Here is a 17,365-nt window from a genome sequence, read left to right as displayed (position 1 = left end):
CCAAACAAGGTACTTAAATATGTGACAAACAACAAAACCGATTTCATCGCGAGCTGGGAAGCGAAAGCAAACGCCCGGGGAATTTCCATAGATTCTCAAAACCCTGCATTGTGGAGAACATGGCATGACCAGATCATCAGAGCCACAGACGAGGGGGATAGACAAGCGTGGGCACAACGAGCTAGTGAAAGCGTATCAAGGCCTCTATACAGTAGCCTTGCCCATAATCTGGTAGACTGCAACTATCTTCAGAGCACGCACAGAAACTCTATACCTTAACGCGTCCCCATACAGAAGTCTCTCTGCAGCAGAGTGCACGCTGTGCAATATGCACGCACCGGAGGATACGATGCACTTTCTGTCCAACGGTAGTCCAACTCTAACAGTCCTGGGCTTGACTGCCCTGCACAACGGAACGGGCTGGAACGAACTGGCACATTTCGTTAAGGAAATGTTGCTTTACAGAGAGAATGTATTGAGAGAGAGCGATTTTAGAGTAGGCGAAAATATCATTAATAAAATTAAGTAACAATATTAATAGGGCGAACGGCATCCCAGCCACGCCAACAGAATAGTTCGAAAATTAAATTTAATTATTTATATTTATATTTATCCTTAATACAAATTAAAATAAAGAACTACTACTACTATTAAAAGGTCGGCGTCTATTCCACCAATATGCTGTGGATATGTACGTGAAAGTTAAAACGGAGCAATTGACATTTATCAGGTTTAACTAGGTAAAACTGCGTTCTGAAGAATACATTTATCTTCGTGATGCTATCAATGCTGACGGAAATGCACAGAATGTAGGTAGAATAACTATTCGCCCAGAAACATACGTCGGAAGTCCGCAACATAAGAACGTTAAAATCACTCATGGATTACATTGTTAAGCATCGTGTATTCAGCGAAACGCGCTGTTGGATGCTCAATCGAATGGCAAAAACGCGGATTGCCACATGCACACATCCTCATTTGGTTGGTAGAGAGAATAAGACCGGATAAAATAGACGATGTGATACCTGCGGAAATTCCTAATAATGATGAAGATTCATTGTTATATGAGATTGTTACAAAAAATATGATTCATGGTCCCTGTGGAACATTAAATCAAAATTCTCCGTTTATGGTGAGTGGAAAATGTTCAAAACGCTTTCTAAGACAATTAGTAGCAGAAACTATTAATGGAAATGATGGTTACCCACTTTATCGCTGGTGATCCACTGACGACAGTGGAAGAACATTGTGGCGTATTTTTTCATTACGAATACATGAAAGATATCCCACTGTTGTTCATTTTGGCCGTACATCTGGAAAATGGTACTTTACAACGAAAAACGTATTACAACGAATTGAGAGGCCGCCATCGACAACATTGACCAGCTTCATTGAAATGTGCCAGAATGATGACTTTACAAGAACACTTAAAAATTTTAAGTTAAAATTCCGAAATGCCACGATATTATACCTGGAATCAATCATTAAAGAAATTTCAACGACGAAAACAAGGACAGCCAGTTCCAAATTACTAACAAGTATTTTCCACAGATGCACTAGAACGTCTTTACACAGTGCATCCCAGCCAAGACGAGTGTTTTTATTTTCGTTTACTGTTAGTCAATGTTCGTGGCCCAACATCATTTCAACATCTGAAAACTGTTAATGGTGTATTGTACGGCATATACAGAGAAGCATGTCAACGTATGGGACTGCTCGAGAATGACACTCATTGGGACCACACACTTTTGAAGATGCTGTGATTTCGTCAAATGCTAAACAAATACGAACATTGTTTGCCATACTTTTTCTACATGCTTCCCATCAACACCGATTGATTTATGGAACAAATATAAAGATTACATGGCCGAAGATACATATATAACATCAGGAGCGTGTTAGAACCTTAAATGATAATTTGCAAATAAATGAAGAAATGTACAATAAAGCATTAATTTTAATTGAAGACATGTGCTTGATGCTTGCCAACAAAGTATTAATACAGTTAGGAATGACAGCGCCTAATCGCCAAATGCACGACGCATTTAATCAAGAGTTGAGACGCGAAACGAAATATGATTCCGAAGCATTAAAAGAAACCGTTCAAGGAAATGTTCCCCTTTTAAATGAGAAACAACAATATGTCTACGGTACGCTTATGAAAGTAGTGAACGATGGAACTGGCGGATTTTTTTTAGATGCTACCGGTGGGACTGGGAAAATGTTTTTGATATCATTGATTTTGGCAACGATTCGATCGCAAAATAGTATCGCACTTGCACTTGCTTCGTCAGGTATTGCAGCTACGTTGTTGGAAGGCGGTCGAACAGCTCATTCCACACTCAAGTTGCCGTTGAACATGCAAATAAATGAAACACCAACTTGCAACCTTTCAAAAAATTCTCCGATGGCCAACAGAGCAAATTAATAAATTGGGATGAGTGCACGATGGCACACAAAAAATCATTGGAAGCATTAGACCGTTGCAATATTTCCGAAAGAACCAAACCCGGTTTGGTGGTGCACTGATTTTATTAGCAGGAGATTTTCGCCAAACAACACCAGCCGTCAAACTTAACGCATGTTTAAAGTCATCCATTTTATTGAAAAACGTTAAAACGCTCAAATTAAATATAAACATGCGATTCGAATTGCAGAACGAGCAATCTGGAGAAGTTTTTTCCAGACAATTGCTAGATATTGGTAATGGAAAAATACCTGTTGACTCATTGTCTGGATACATCACATTTCCTACCAATTTTTGTAACTTTACTGAAAGACACAACTCATCGAGAAGGTTTTCCCAAACATTGCTCAAAATTTTAAAAATCATGTATGGTTGAGCGAAAGAGTTATATTGGCTGCAAAAAACGTTGATGTCAACGAAATGAATTTCCAAATTAAAAAAAATATAGCTAGCGAATTAAAACCATACAAATCGATTGAATCCGTTACTAACCAAGATGATGTTGTCAACTATCCAACGGAGTTCTTAAATTCGATGGAATTGCCCAGACTACCACCTCATAATCTGCAACTAAAGATCGGATCGGTAATTATTATGTTGCGGAATATAAACCAGCCACTTCTTTGTAATGGCACCCGACTTGCGATGAAGAAATGAACAACGTCATCGAAGCCACAATTTTGAAAGAGAAATATAAAGGAGAAGACGTTTTGATTCCACAGATTCCTTTGATTTCGAACGACATGCCATTCGACTTTAAACGGTTACAGTTTCCAGTGAGGCTAGCATTTACAATATCGATAAATAAATCTTAAGGGCAGTCGCTAATTGTTTGTTAATCTTGAAAATCAATGTTTTTCGCATGGCCAGTTATATGTATGTCGCCTGTTCCCGAGTCGGAGTACCAACCAAACTATTTATATACGCGCCAGAGAAAAAAACAAAGAATGTTGTTTATCATAAAGCATTACAATAATAAACACTTTCTTTCTTAAATCTTTTTTAGTTAATTATACCAATTCGAAATCAATATTTATAGTTAAGACAGCACAACGTCTGTCGGGTCCGCTAGAAATGATTTTCATGTGAAACAAACGGATAAAAAGGCGCAGCTGAAAAATTAGTTTACTGTTTACGATATAACGTTCGCCGGGTCCGCTATCTATTTATATATGTATAGTAACATATCCATAATAGGAGAACTCTTGTAAACAAGTGAGTTCTCAAGATGAAAGCTGACACCAATCACCAGCTGCGCCTGCCTGTTTCATTCAAGCCGACTCATCTCCCAAACCTCCCACACATAGGCCAACGCATCGCTTATAAGCCGCTCTCACCAAAACAACGCCTCTCGCAACCGAAGCTTCGACTCTCTCAGCCGAAGCCATCATCACTCAATTGCGAAGACGAAATATCAGCCGAAGCCGAAAGCTTAAGGAGATAAGCTTTAAGCTTCCCAACAGAGGTCTCGAGATCAATAACTCGAGAACATGAAGACAGTTCCGTTTGAGACTTTCTAACATTGATTTGGGGAATTTATTATCACATCCTATGTTCTAATATATAAGTTCGGTTAAATAAAACATCTTTTTAAAAACGTACTTTTGAACTCGGGAATTCTTATTGGCGCAGCTGGTAGGATTCACAACACTACTAATGTCCGGTACTAATCTATTAGAAGCAATCTAAACGACTAGATTGCTGGAGATTAGCGAAGCTATTTAGACTAAGTGAATCCGCCAAAGAACCTAGGTGCACTAGGCCAAACACAAACGTTAAACAAAACAATAATTGTGTATCGGAAATCGCAACGATTTATATAAATCACCAACCGCAACGATTTAAATAAATCAACAACTAAATAATCAATTGAGCGAAATACACGAGTGAATACTAATAAAGAGCAGCATAAGCCGCAGCAGTCCGCTCAGAAGAATAATGGGAATTATTACCCAAACTTTAGTAGCAATGCACAACAATCTCAGAATCCATCTAGTTGAGGTACATGTAGGTACAATAATAATAATCCTGGATTGCAACAGGAATTTCGTAACTCCTCGAATAAAGGTCAGGCACAGAATCCTGTGAATTACCAAATCAATCAAAACCAAGCTAGTGGCAGCAGGCCCAATCAACCTACTAAAAGGATTAGGGAAAGCCAAAGCGACCAGATGAAAATGGATGTAAATTTTCAGCAAACAGCCTCGGAAGAAACCGAGGGGGATCCTATAATAACCTAAAATTAAATAATAAAATACTTAGAGGTATCGTGGATTCGGGATCATCAATTAACATCATAAAGGAAATCATTCCGAATGCTCCATAAACACAGAAAACCTCAAGGTCTATACCATCAACCAGTTAAGTTAACAAAAAGTATAGTTAGGCCCCCCAACAAAGTCTGTCCCAGTGAGCAGATTCTACCTGGATAACTTCTCGGACAACTATGATATCTGATATCAGATAATATCTGATGGCCAGCAAGGACGTAATTAATTACAGAGGAGAAAGAATATTCCCAATCATTCTTAGTGGAGAAGCAATTGAAGAAGTTGGGACCGCACATAAGTGCAAAGATACATTCGGAAGAAGATAATATCGCACAGAAGTGCCTTGACTCATCCTAAGAAGGGGATCAATACTTCACTTCCGCTATCGATAATGAACTAAAGGAATGTCATGAGCTAAGGCTAGAGCATCTAAACGATGAAGAGAAAGAAAAATTGAAGAAGGTGTTGTATGAGTTCAGCAATGTAGAGTACATAGACGGAGACAATTTGACCTTCACAAGTACTGTCAAACATCCACTTCAAACACAACATGAAGATCCGGTATACAGGAAGCCATAAAAGTATGCCCAAATACATGAAGAAGTCAACAAACAAATCATAGAAATGATCGAACAAGGAATAATTAATTAATAATAATCGCCTTATTTTTCCCCCATTTCAATGATTCCAAATAAGATAGACGCTTCTGGAAAACAGAAGTGCAGGTTAGTCGTAGACTATAGAGGTCTCAACGAGTTAACCATAAAGGATAAGATTCCAACACCAAGAATGGATGAAATCCTAGACAAATTAGGAAAGTGCCAATATTTCACCACAATCGATTTGGCAAAAGGTTTCCATCAAATCCCAATGGAACCCAATTCGATCGCGAAAACGGCCTTTTGTTCCAAACATGGTCATTACGAGTATACTCGAATGCCATTCGGGCTAACCAACGCCCCTGCCACATTCCAAAGATGCATGAACGACTTAATTTTCACCGACTGTTTGGAGTACTTAGATGACATAATAATTTTCTCCACTTCATTGGACCAACACCTTTTGTCACTAAGAAAAGTCTTTGGCAAGCTGAGAGACGCAAACCTCAAGCTACAAATGGATAAGTGTTAGTTTCTGAAGAAAGAAACTGAGTTCCTAGGTCATATAGTCACACCCGAAGGAATAGTACCAAATCCCAACAAGATAACAGCCATCACAGGGTTTCCCATCCCCGAAACCACAAAACATATCAAGTCATTCTTAGGACTATGCGGATTTTATAGGAAGTTCATTCCTAATTTCGCTAACATAGCCAAGCCTATGACGCTCAAATTAAAGAAACGAGCAATAATAAATCCTAAAGAAGAGAAATATGTCGAGGCATGCGAGAGACTAAAAATACTCATCACCTCAGACCCATTCTCGTGTATCCAGACTTTAACAAAATGTTTTCTGTTACTACCGACGCTAGTAACATGGCTATAGGTGCAGTCCTATCGCAAGACCATAAGCCGATCTGCTACGCCAGCCGAACGCTGAACGAACATGAGATCAACTATTCCGCTATCGACAAAGAATTGTTAGCAATTGTTTGGGCTACTAAGCCCGATCATACTTGTTCGGAAGAACATTCGAAATACTTAGCGACCATAAGCTTTTAGTATGGTTTAACAACCTCAAAGAACCAAACATGAAACTACAAAGGTGAAAGATCAAAATAAACGACAAAATCAAATATCTACCTGGCAAAGAAAACCATGTAAACCAACCTTTCCCGAGTTAAAGTTAACGAAAACCTTCTCGGAGAAGTCTCTGATAGTGCAGGCGCCACAATACACAGTGCGCAAGAAGACAATCTCAATCATATTCCCATTACGGAACGACCAATAAACTATTTCAATCGCCAGATTGAGTTCATAAAGGGAGATGAAAATAAAGTAACTACACAACACTACTTCCATAAATTGATTATCAAAATCACATACAAGGAAATGACTAACACCTTGGCTAAAGAACTCATTAAGGAATATCTATGTACCAAAAAGAGTGCATTATATTTCCATAACGAGACTGATTTCCCAACTTTCCAACAAGCGTATTTGAAAATTATCAGTCCAAACAATTTCACAAAAGTTATGAAATCAAGTACAAAACTCATAGAAATACCAAATTACACGGAATTCAAAGAATTGATAATTAAAAACCATAAAGAACCACTTCACCCTGAAATAGAGAAAATCAATTGGTTTAAGGGAAAATACTACTACCCTGACCACCAAAAATGTATACAAAATATAATAAACGAATGCACAACGTGTAATATTGCCAAGACTGAGCATAGAAACACCAAGTTGTCATTTGAAGTAACACCGGAAGTCTTAAACATCCGAGAACGTTACGTAATGGACTTCTATCTGATAGGTAACCAACAGTTCCTATCATGTAGTGATGTATACTCAAAATTCGCTACACTAATAGAAGTGAACAGTCGCGACTGGTTAGAAACCAAAAGGGCGATACTAAAAGTCTTTAATGAAATGGAGGATTGAGGATCAATTGAGGAAATTGAGGATCATATCCAGTGAGAATGACCTCGAAAACAAATACACAAAATTTGAACTGATAATATACACATATAATCACAATCGTCCTCATGACATTAATGGTCCTTACAATAGAAGGAAAAAATATTGAAATAAATCCGATTGAATCCAGAAACAGATACCTCATATTTAAAACGGGATCAATCGATCTCCCGATTAACTATGAGTACCATTACTTAATAGTTAATGTAACAAAAACCGAAGAAACCTATCAAAACCTTCTAGTAATGACTAACAAATTTCAATAAGTAATTCAAGTAAAATACCTAGTAGATAAATTAAATAGGGAAATAAATGGCTTAAAAATTGCTAAACGCAACAGGAGAGGCCTAATAAATATCGTAGGTACCGCCTATAAATACTTATTTGGCACATTAGATCAAGAAGATAGGAAAGAATTAGAACAGAGAATAGAAAATCTCGCCATCCATAGTATCCAAACAAATGAACTAAATTTTGTTATAGAAGTAGTAAACCATGGAATTGAGATAATAAACCAATTAAACGAAGAAAACAACAAAAATCAACAATTAGAAATTTTAATTTTCAACCTACAACATTTCACAGAATACATAGAGGATATAGAAATGGGAATGCAACTAACTAGACTTGGTATTTTTAACCCAAAACTACTAAAACAAGATTACCTGAAGCACATAAATTCTGAGAAATTATTAAATATTACAACTTCTACATGGTTAAAAGTTGATACAAATAAAATCTATATAATCTCCAAAATTCCGAGCGAAATCGCTTATGTCCCAGTATACAAAATTGTCCCATATCCAGATAATCAAAATAATATTTTAACAGAATTAATATTCGATAAATATTATAGTTACGAAGACAAAATATATAGCAAAGAAACTAAGCAAATAATAGGAGACAATTGTTTCAAAAGGATTTTAAAACAAAAACCCACTAAATGTCCATATACAAAAACATTTAAGAATTTCCAATTTAATTACGTTGAACCAAATATATTGTTAACATGGAACCTTCCAAAATCCAAATTAAACCAAAAGTGTTTAGACAAAGAAATAGCAATCGAAGGAAATAACATAATTAAGATTTACAACTGTTCAACCCAATTAAACGAATTCGCAATAACTAATTCAATGCTAGATTTCACACAAAATATCTATGTGAGTAATAAAATAACTAGATTGGAACCATTGTCTTATGTACAGACAAAAGAAATAATTATAGAACAAACAAAATATAGTAATATATTGCAGATCGTTATAATAATTATGTTCATTTTATCAATAATAAGCATAATTGGGTTTCTAATTGTTAAATTTAAGAAAATACCTAAAAATATAACTATTAAATATGTAAAACCTTAGGAAGAGGAAGAAAAAGGAGAAGAAAAAAGTACCCCAAGAGTTATAAATGAAATTCCCTCCCTATACCCTGAAGTGAAAACCTGAAAACAGGCTTATAAGAAGTGCCGGGGGAGTAACATATCCATAATGCCCTACAACCACATACGCACTAAGTATACGTTAAGCACTTGACATATTCATAACCACACCCACACTTATACACGTTATGCATATGCCCAGCACTCACCCTTACACCCATGTATTCGCATCTATATGAAATAAGATAAACATATGAGAAGATACTCCAACACCTGCATAAACAACGCATGATTCGTCCATACCGAAATCAACAGGAAGTCCCATGCAACCCAAAACTCTGGAATGCAATAGAACGTCGCTGACCAATACGTTATCAGCTCGTTCCCACACTCCATCATATGACTAATTCAGAATCAGTCCCACACTCCAATAGAAGGGAGAACTCTTGTCAACAAGTGAGTTCTTAAGATGAAAGCTGACACCAATCACCAGCTGCGGCTGCCTGTTTCATCCAAGCCGACGCATCTCCCAAACCTCCCACACATAGGCCAATGCATCGCTTATAAGCCGCTCTCACCAAACCACGCCTCTCGCAACCGAAGCTTCGACTCTCTCAGCCGAATCCATCATCACTCAATTGCGAAGACGAAATATCAGCCGAAGCCAAAAGCTTAAGGAGATAAGCTTTAAGCTTCCCAACAGAGGTCTCGAGATCAATTACTCGAGAACATGAAGACAGTTCCGTTTGAGACTTTCTAACATTGATTTGGGGAATTTATTATCACATCCTATGTTCTAATATATAAGTTCGGTTAAATAAAACATCTTTTTAAAAACCTACTTTTGAAATCGGGAATTCTTATTGTATATATATTAGCGCAGGCACCCTCTTTATATCTCTTCTAACAATCATGGACACATTATTTTCACAATTACATACAGTAGTACGACCACACGAGACCAATCTAAATTAAAATGAATTATAGAAAATAAATAATTTCGTTTCGGCTGAGGTTCATATTATATAAAAAAAAAAAACGAGAAGGAACGCGTGAGTCGCTTCTGGGGACGCGACCCGTACTACTTATACCCGTACTCAGTCAGTATATACATTTTTGAGCTTATGATTTTTTAGAATTTTAAAATTAAAAAAAATTTAACATTTTACATTTTTTTGCTACATCTGTTATCTACATCTACATTTACAATGTATATTTTAAATTTAACATGTAGATTATAGATGTACCATTCATATTCTACATCGCCTCCGCTAGGGGTTGTTCGCGCACTGAACGCGGCAGAGTGTGCGAGCGAGAAAGAGACAGGTAGCGGGCCTCTGGCTGAAGTAGGCGTAAGAACCAACTGAAAATTAATTTCTGCATTTTGGCTATAATTATGATCCGATCTGATTCAGATTCGGCAGTCTGGTAGATATGGTCATTCTCTACGATACTGCGTTTTTAGTTATATCGTATCTTTAAAATTATGCCTGCCACAGATTTTCGTCCTTTGTGGGGGCGGAAAGGGGCGGGGCGAAATTTTGAAATATACTTGTAGCAGTGTGATATCACATGAGTCTGGGAACCAAATTTGGTTACCCTAACTCTTATAATCTCTGAGATCCAGGCGCTCAACAAGCCGGACGGACGGACGGACAGACAGACATGGCTATATCGACTCGACTATTGATGCTGATCAAGAATATATATATACTTTTTGGGGTCGGAAACGTTTCCTTCTCTGCGTTACATACATATACATATACATACATATATCTAATATACCCCTTAACTCTTTTTTGAGTACGGGTATAAAAAATCACAATTTAAGAGATGGAAAATGCAAGCAGAAGTTAAAGCAGCTTTCCATAGCCATAAATACGTAATACCTGTGCCCGATTCGAGTCTCCCTGATCAACGTCGGAGTTATCCATATTGTCGTCACTGCTATCAGAGACCATTGACTTAAGCTCAGCGTCGAGAAAAAAACTCTGCGAGCACTTTGAGGTCGAATCAAGCGTGTTTGGTTTATATTCAGTTTTTGTTTATAGTAGGCAGATGAAAAAGCAAGAGAAAGAGACAAATTAGGAGAGAAGCAGAACATATATAGACAGGAAAAGACAGTTATTTACGGGAAGAACTCAAAGGTATATACTAATTTATAAATGATTTCAATAACAGTCTCACCTGGATAAAGTCACAAAACTTAAGACAGATCTTGCACAACTTAAATATGGCTCGATTTAAATGCGAGGACTCAGTCAGCATGCAGTTCTTTAGACACGAGTCCAGGAAGTCTTGATGCAGACTTAGTACATTGTCCACGTTCTCGACCTTTTTCATCTTCTCGATAAATATCTGCCAATTGGGTTCTATGATCTCGATCATCATATAGTACTCCAGGTTCTGTATGGCATTCATCATGCGCTGGCGCAGAATGAACGCCGACCGATACAGCTCAGCGGCCTGCGGCGAGAACTTTTTAGCTATAGAGTTCTCTTTCCAAATCCTGCAAGAAATAACAAAAACAAATAACAAGGACTAAGAAGGGAAGGAATGTCGAAGTTTTATACTTACTTGCAAAGCTGACGCTCGACGTGCTTGCAAAAGAAGAGCTGACGAAACAGCATCTGGTACTTTGAAATAGCGATGTGGTTAAGGACGAGCGAGACAGGCCACTTGACCTCGTAGGTGAAGGCGAAGCACTCGAGACCACTGAGGTCTAGGCGGTCCTGCGACTGCCAGTATTCTTCCTTTTGATTCATGATCTTTGACATCTGAGTAACCAGGTCGTAGGTGAGAAGCTCGCAGTGCAGGTCATCTTTGTAGGGATCATTGCGGGCCGAAGAAAGTCTTAATGTTAGACCGAGCAGATTCTCCAGGGTCATGGGCAGCACCAGGTCTACATTCTTAGATAGCTCGTCCTCACAGGCGTCCATAAATTGCATGGTGAAGTCGCCCTGGTTCAGCAACAAATAGTTTTTTACTGACTGCAGATGCCCCATAAGGTCGTTTTCCGTGAGTAGTACGTCAAGCAGCATGCGGGCGGCAAAGTAGTAGGCGTCGTTGATTACATACACGTGTCGCTCGTTGGTCGGATCAAGCTGGAGCTCCATTTGCTGAGTGGGCATCACTCGCTTTCCGCACTGTCGGATCACATTTAAGTACTTGCCGGTTCGCAGTATCTTGTCAGAGTACTTGTCCAGGAAGGAAGGGATCCGATCGCGACGCACTGTGTAGCGCTTTTCCCAATAATCGTCCGAATAGTGTTCGGGCAGCTCGCCTTGGTGGACGACCTCGTTGTCCTCCACCAGAAACTCATGGTTGCGGTCAACAATAACTCCTTTTTGAATCCAAAGTTGCAGCATTCGCATGTACGGCTCGGCTGCCTGATGCGTCAAATTTATCATTATCTGCTGGGCCGCCCTGTCCCCCTCCAGCCGCTTTATCCGCCCGTGTAGATGCGTGAGCACTGCAGCCCCCTGGAACTTTTTTAGTTGCACATCCACCAAAGTCGTCCATATCTCCTCCATCACCCAGATGGTCGGCTTTAAGTAGTACAAAAGCTTCTGAACCGTCAACTGCTGCTGCTGCAGTTCCTGCTCAGATTGTACAACCAGAAACTAAAGATATAATCCATGAAATATCATTTTTTTGTGGTGTGAAAAGATTTCGTACTGCATACACTTACGTAGAAATCGTGGGTTAGATCTTGAAGAGCCGCATTAAGAGAGTTAATGACCTGCCCGTGGCCATCAGTGGCCGCCATCATCTTTTGGATGCCTATAAAGTACGATGCCAGGGGAAGGATATCCTGCAGAAGCTCTGTAAGCGATTTATCCAGGTGCGCATGGATAGTGAAATTTGTTTCATATTTGGCAATGCCTGCACTGTTCACATCTGGCGGCAAAGGGACAATAAAGTTTCCTCGGGTGCCACACAGACAATGGAGCAGCTCTCTTAGAAGGACTTTCTGCTGGCTTTCCAAAGGCAGGGCACCAAGCTCCGGCTGCACCATGTTGTTTCCGTCTACTTTGCAGTAATCCCAGAGCATGTTCGTGCGATACTCATCCGGCAAGCATGTCACCGCCGTTAGAAGGCAGCTACTAGGCTTTATGCTGACGGATGACTTCGTCGAACCAACTTCTGTGCTTCCAGGCGGACGGTAGCTACTCAGAGAACTGCTGGAAACTGCCATCAGCACGCGCTCTTTGATCTGAATTCAAAATATATGGATTTTGATTAGAATCTAGAGAAGATTTAGATAGTTCGCTCTAACCACACTCAAATCGGCGCGCTCTGGATCCTTTTTCTGCTTCTGATGGTACAGTTTTAGATTCTGGTTGCATCGTCCAAATAATCCCCCAGTGGAGAGGACTGGGAAACTTTCGATTCTACGATAATTCATTGGAGTCGATGTGGGAATGCTTTGCGACAATGTATGTATTGCACTATTGTCAGTCGACGCACATTGAACCAAGCTCAGCGAAGACGAGGCACTGACCGGAGAGCCAGTACTGCTCTGAATGGTTGGTGATGGCATTTCAATCTTTAAGTGGCTACCAGCGAAATCCTCGCAGCTAAATCGCTCAACGAACACAAGCAGAGCGTACATAGGATCCTTCCTGAAAGAAAGGGAATGTGAAAACCTAGACTCCCAAGGAATTATATTGAATACTGACGACTTAAGTAATTGGGTGACCTCTGTGATCACTGTTTGAAAGTTTGGACGCTTTTGGCTAATGGTTGCCAGTAAATGCAGAAGCTCATTAGATGAGAGACGCCGCTCGTGTGTGGCACGAAAATGTCTCACAATGATGTCTGGCGTGTATGGAGTTCTATAAAAAAAATTGTTTTGGAATTCAGAAAATACTTTGAGATAAATTGCGCAATTGGCAGATGTGCGCTCGGTGAGATTCAATTTACTTACTGCGACTCGATAATGAGATTGTGTAGTACCCCACGCACTAGATCAACTTTGCTCATAATGGAGAGGGCGAACTGTTGTTATAATTCATAAAGCAGCAGTAAAAATTACAACACTTTCAATACCAGCAATTGCACAAACGCAGTCATTTGCGCTTGAGCTAGAATTGAGTGGACTCTCCTAGTTTTGTTTTTAGTTGCAAAATCATATCAAATGTCTTCCAAAACGCCGGTGTTGCTGTTGGTATTTTATTTTTATGAAGTCGATACGATACATACATCGTATGTATCGACGATCATATGGTCGTATTCCGCTACACTTAAATTGAAAGCTGTTAAGTCTAGTCTTCAGACAAGATACATCTTTTAGTTCAAATACGTGTTCGTAGCCATCGCCTAATTCGTAGTATTTTTTGACTGCTTCTACTAAATCCAATCAATGTTTTACATACAAATATATATTCTATCTCTTTTGAGACGCGGTTTTGTACATATTGGGAGAATGATGTACCCGAAAACAACGAGGCGTTTTTAAGGGAAGTTATGTATAGTCATAGCATTGTATACTTTGGGCTCTTTTTCTGAGTACAGAACAGTCGGAAGGCTGTTAGCCAACAGCATGTGCAATACCCTGAATGAGTTTTGCACACGCTGTAACAAACTATCTCATTTCCGAATTGTTTTGCTTGCGAGAATTCAGACATATCAAATGGTTTGTTATTGCCTTTTCCTATTTTCCTATCTGACATTGTTTAAGCCTAGTACTCAGATCGAAAAAAACACCTAGCGAACAGAATCAGGGTTGATATTCGTATGAAACCGATAAGAAATTTTTTACGGCAAAAACTGTTTTCTAGGCTCTGTACGGAAGGCAGTACTCAGATCAAAAAACAAAAGGTCGGTATATACTGGAAAAGAATCAGAAGTATTTGCTTGTTTTTTTTTATGTTTCGACCCACCTCGAAAAGGATATTAACACGAAGCAAACATTGCAATAAGAGAACAAAAAACCAAATGAAATATTTTAATAATGAAGACAAATAGAATCTAATTAATGCATCATTATATAAAGGACAATTATATGGATTAAATAATTTATTATTTTTATTAATTTTCATAAATATAAAACAAATATTGTTTTCAAAACAGTTTGTCTTCACGGTGTCCGGAACGGGAGGCGTCGCCATCTGCTGTTACTGATAGTCAGACACATTACCTTGCCAATAAAATATTGGGGAGCCCAGGATATGGCTGGGGAAGAGCGGCCCCAGCCGAAGAAGTGCATTTTGTTAACTTTAAACAAAACCAAGCAGCGGTCTGAGCAGTGTAACCGTTCGGAATGCAGTGCACACCTCTGGTCACACCACTGGCATCTGTTTGCTAGCAAACAGTTTTTCGATCTTCTTTACATTTTCGTTGTGAATTGTACTTTTTCGTTGGGAATGTAAAATATTTATGGTTGCGTCTATGGAACATCACAGATGGATGGTAAAATAACTGGGAAATTTTCGGAGCGGCAAAACCTTACGGACCGTCCCCGAAATGGATGGTGGATCGCCTGTGAAAATGGCCTATATGCCTAGGACTGTTACAAAATACATGCCATACATTTTTCTAGCGGCCAGTGGTGTGACCAGAGGTGTGCACTGCGGGTATACTGCTGAAACAGCTGTTTGGTTTTGTGTAAAGTTAATGAAATTCACTTCTTCGGCTAGGGTCGCTCTTCCCCAGTCCAGGATATATCCCCAATATTTTATTGGCAAGGAAATGCGTCTGATTACACTAGTCAACACGAAATTTCCTCTGTGGCCCAAATTACTTTTTCTGATAGATTTCGGGACATAAAAATTTATACATAGCATTATGTTTTTTTTGTATACTTTAGTTTTCTTTTTTAAGAATTTTTAAAATCTGGTATTTTGTCATGTTTTTTTTGAAGAGGTAGTGCTTCTATTATTCGCATAACTTAAGTATCTTATATCTGGTTGCAGAGAACTTTGCAGTTCTGAAAAGCTGACAGCTATAAATCTGACCAGACACTTCAGCTTAGCTCCTGAAATATATAAAGCTTTCAAATTTAAATTTCATCATTTTTATGCGTTATATTTTCCCGAAATTTTAACTTTAAAAACTCAGGAAAAGTCGAACAAACAAATTTCTTGGCATGCATTTTTAGTTTAAAATAGACGCATTAATTGGCCGTCGTTTAAGGTATTGTTTATTAAAATCTATGGAGAGATGGTGGAGCTATAATTAACCAAACATAAAAACATGACAAAAATAGACAAAAAATACTTTTGGGAAGGTTGCGGGCCCAACTGCCGATTGGGAACAAAGCAAACGAAAAGGGGTTTAATTTTTGATACCTGAACGTGTTCCTTTGGCATTATATGTTGTTGACAGTTACTTTTTTTCGTTGTGTATTTCGTTTTTTATGTGGTGTTATGTTGCTACAAGTTTTTAAACGTATATGATAAATTTGGTTTTCTACTGCTTGTTACTGTTCTTAAAATGATTTAAGTTTTGTGGCTGTCTTCCTCTGTCATTCGAATCAGATTTCCTTATGAGAGTCCACACATAGTCGCCCAACATATTCTCAATCCAAACACCTTGATACCGTCGTTCCATAGCTTTTAATTGTTGGTGAAATCTGTCTCCATGTTCATCACTAACGTCCCCTAGGTTTGTCGGTAAAAATCTAGGTGGGAGTGCAGGAAATGGATTTTTAGTGACATGTTAGCTCAAATTAATTATTAAGTCTTGGACGATTTTAATATAATCATCAGATTTGCTGTTACCAAGAAAGTTGGTTGCTATGGGTCTAAATGGGTTCCAGGCTGCTTTTTCATTCCTAGATAAAATACTTAGAATTATTTCTTCTTTAAGCAGTTTTTTTTATTTGGGGACCATGAAATACTCCTTCTTTCACTTTTGCCAGCGACAGACGAGGAAAAACAGTTCTTAGGCATCTCATTGATTCAGCTTCCTTATTCAGTGCTTTTACAAAATTTTTCATTAGTCCTAGCTTAATGTGCAATGGTGGTAAAATTACACGTGAAAACTTCACGAGAGCATCATTTTGTATGTTGTATTTTGCAAAGTATTTTCCTCCCGTTTTGGCCAGAGTTTTCTTGAGTAATGCTCAGTTCTAGCTTTACTATCCTATAGGCACAGAAAGCAGCAGTATTTTGTGTAACCTTGCAGTCCCGTCATCATGGCTACGACTTTTTATTAACACGCGACCTTCCACTGGTGTTCTTTATATGTCATATGTTCAAACAAGTTAGCCACTGTTTCCTTCATATTAACAGCATGGGCGATGGGAACAGACGGCTTTTGGTTTCCATTGTGTAACAAAACAGCCTTTAAACTTTCCTTAATGCTGTCAACAAATAACCTGAAATCTTTTAGGCCGTAACCTTCACCTAGTTGCTTGAAGAGTCCGAAAGTGTCTTGGCATACGCACATGTCATCCTTCGTCATATAAAATTGTGCGTGATCCAAATGACGCGTCCGGAAATGAGTTATTTGGACATATTCCTTCAATAAAAGGGCATGCCTTAAAAAAGATCCAAGAATCTCGGCTCTACTTTTAGGAAGATCCAGGATCGTCACCAAATCGTTCAATTGTTCCTTTGAAAGAGGCTTGCAATGTTTATATACTCCCGATTGGTCATTACATGAATCTGTTGTTCCATGCGACGAAGACGACATCTCCTATTTTTTGCGTTTT

The 17,365-nt window shown here is 38.6% G+C and overlaps 1 protein-coding gene across 3 annotated transcripts in view; it reads right to left on the bottom strand.

Annotated features, from left to right (window-relative positions):
* The window catches only part of LOC111081221 (gamma-tubulin complex component 2 homolog), a 39,685-nt gene extending 25,798 nt beyond the window's left edge, over positions 1 to 13,887 (bottom strand). The window contains exons 1-8 of one of the 3 annotated variants that reach the window (XM_022377224.2): positions 13,637 to 13,886; positions 13,389 to 13,544; positions 12,986 to 13,331; positions 12,398 to 12,922; positions 11,284 to 12,329; positions 10,894 to 11,215; positions 10,596 to 10,706; positions 9,625 to 9,672 (exon numbers count right to left, since the gene is read on the bottom strand). In XM_022377224.2, coding sequence (XP_022232916.2) covers positions 9,640 to 9,672; positions 10,596 to 10,706; positions 10,894 to 11,215; positions 11,284 to 12,329; positions 12,398 to 12,922; positions 12,986 to 13,331; positions 13,389 to 13,544; positions 13,637 to 13,692 — 2,595 coding nt within the window. In that variant the 5' untranslated portion in view covers positions 13,693 to 13,886 and the 3' untranslated portion in view covers positions 9,625 to 9,639. Of the gene's footprint in view, positions 1 to 9,624; positions 9,673 to 10,595; positions 10,707 to 10,893; positions 11,216 to 11,283; positions 12,330 to 12,397; positions 12,923 to 12,985; positions 13,332 to 13,388; positions 13,545 to 13,636 lie in introns of those variants that run through there. The other 2 variants (XM_041593425.1, XM_041593426.1) reach the window with 2 other exon arrangements.
* Positions 13,888 to 17,365: the final 3,478 nt, after the last annotated feature.

Source organism: Drosophila obscura, unplaced genomic scaffold (genome assembly GCF_018151105.1).
Source record: "Drosophila obscura isolate BZ-5 IFL unplaced genomic scaffold, ASM1815110v1 contig_188, whole genome shotgun sequence".
In the NCBI taxonomy this organism is placed as follows: domain Eukaryota; kingdom Metazoa; phylum Arthropoda; class Insecta; order Diptera; family Drosophilidae; genus Drosophila; species Drosophila obscura.
The sequence above is the reverse complement of the archived record's forward strand: the minus strand, read 5'-3'. Positions and strand labels throughout refer to the sequence as shown.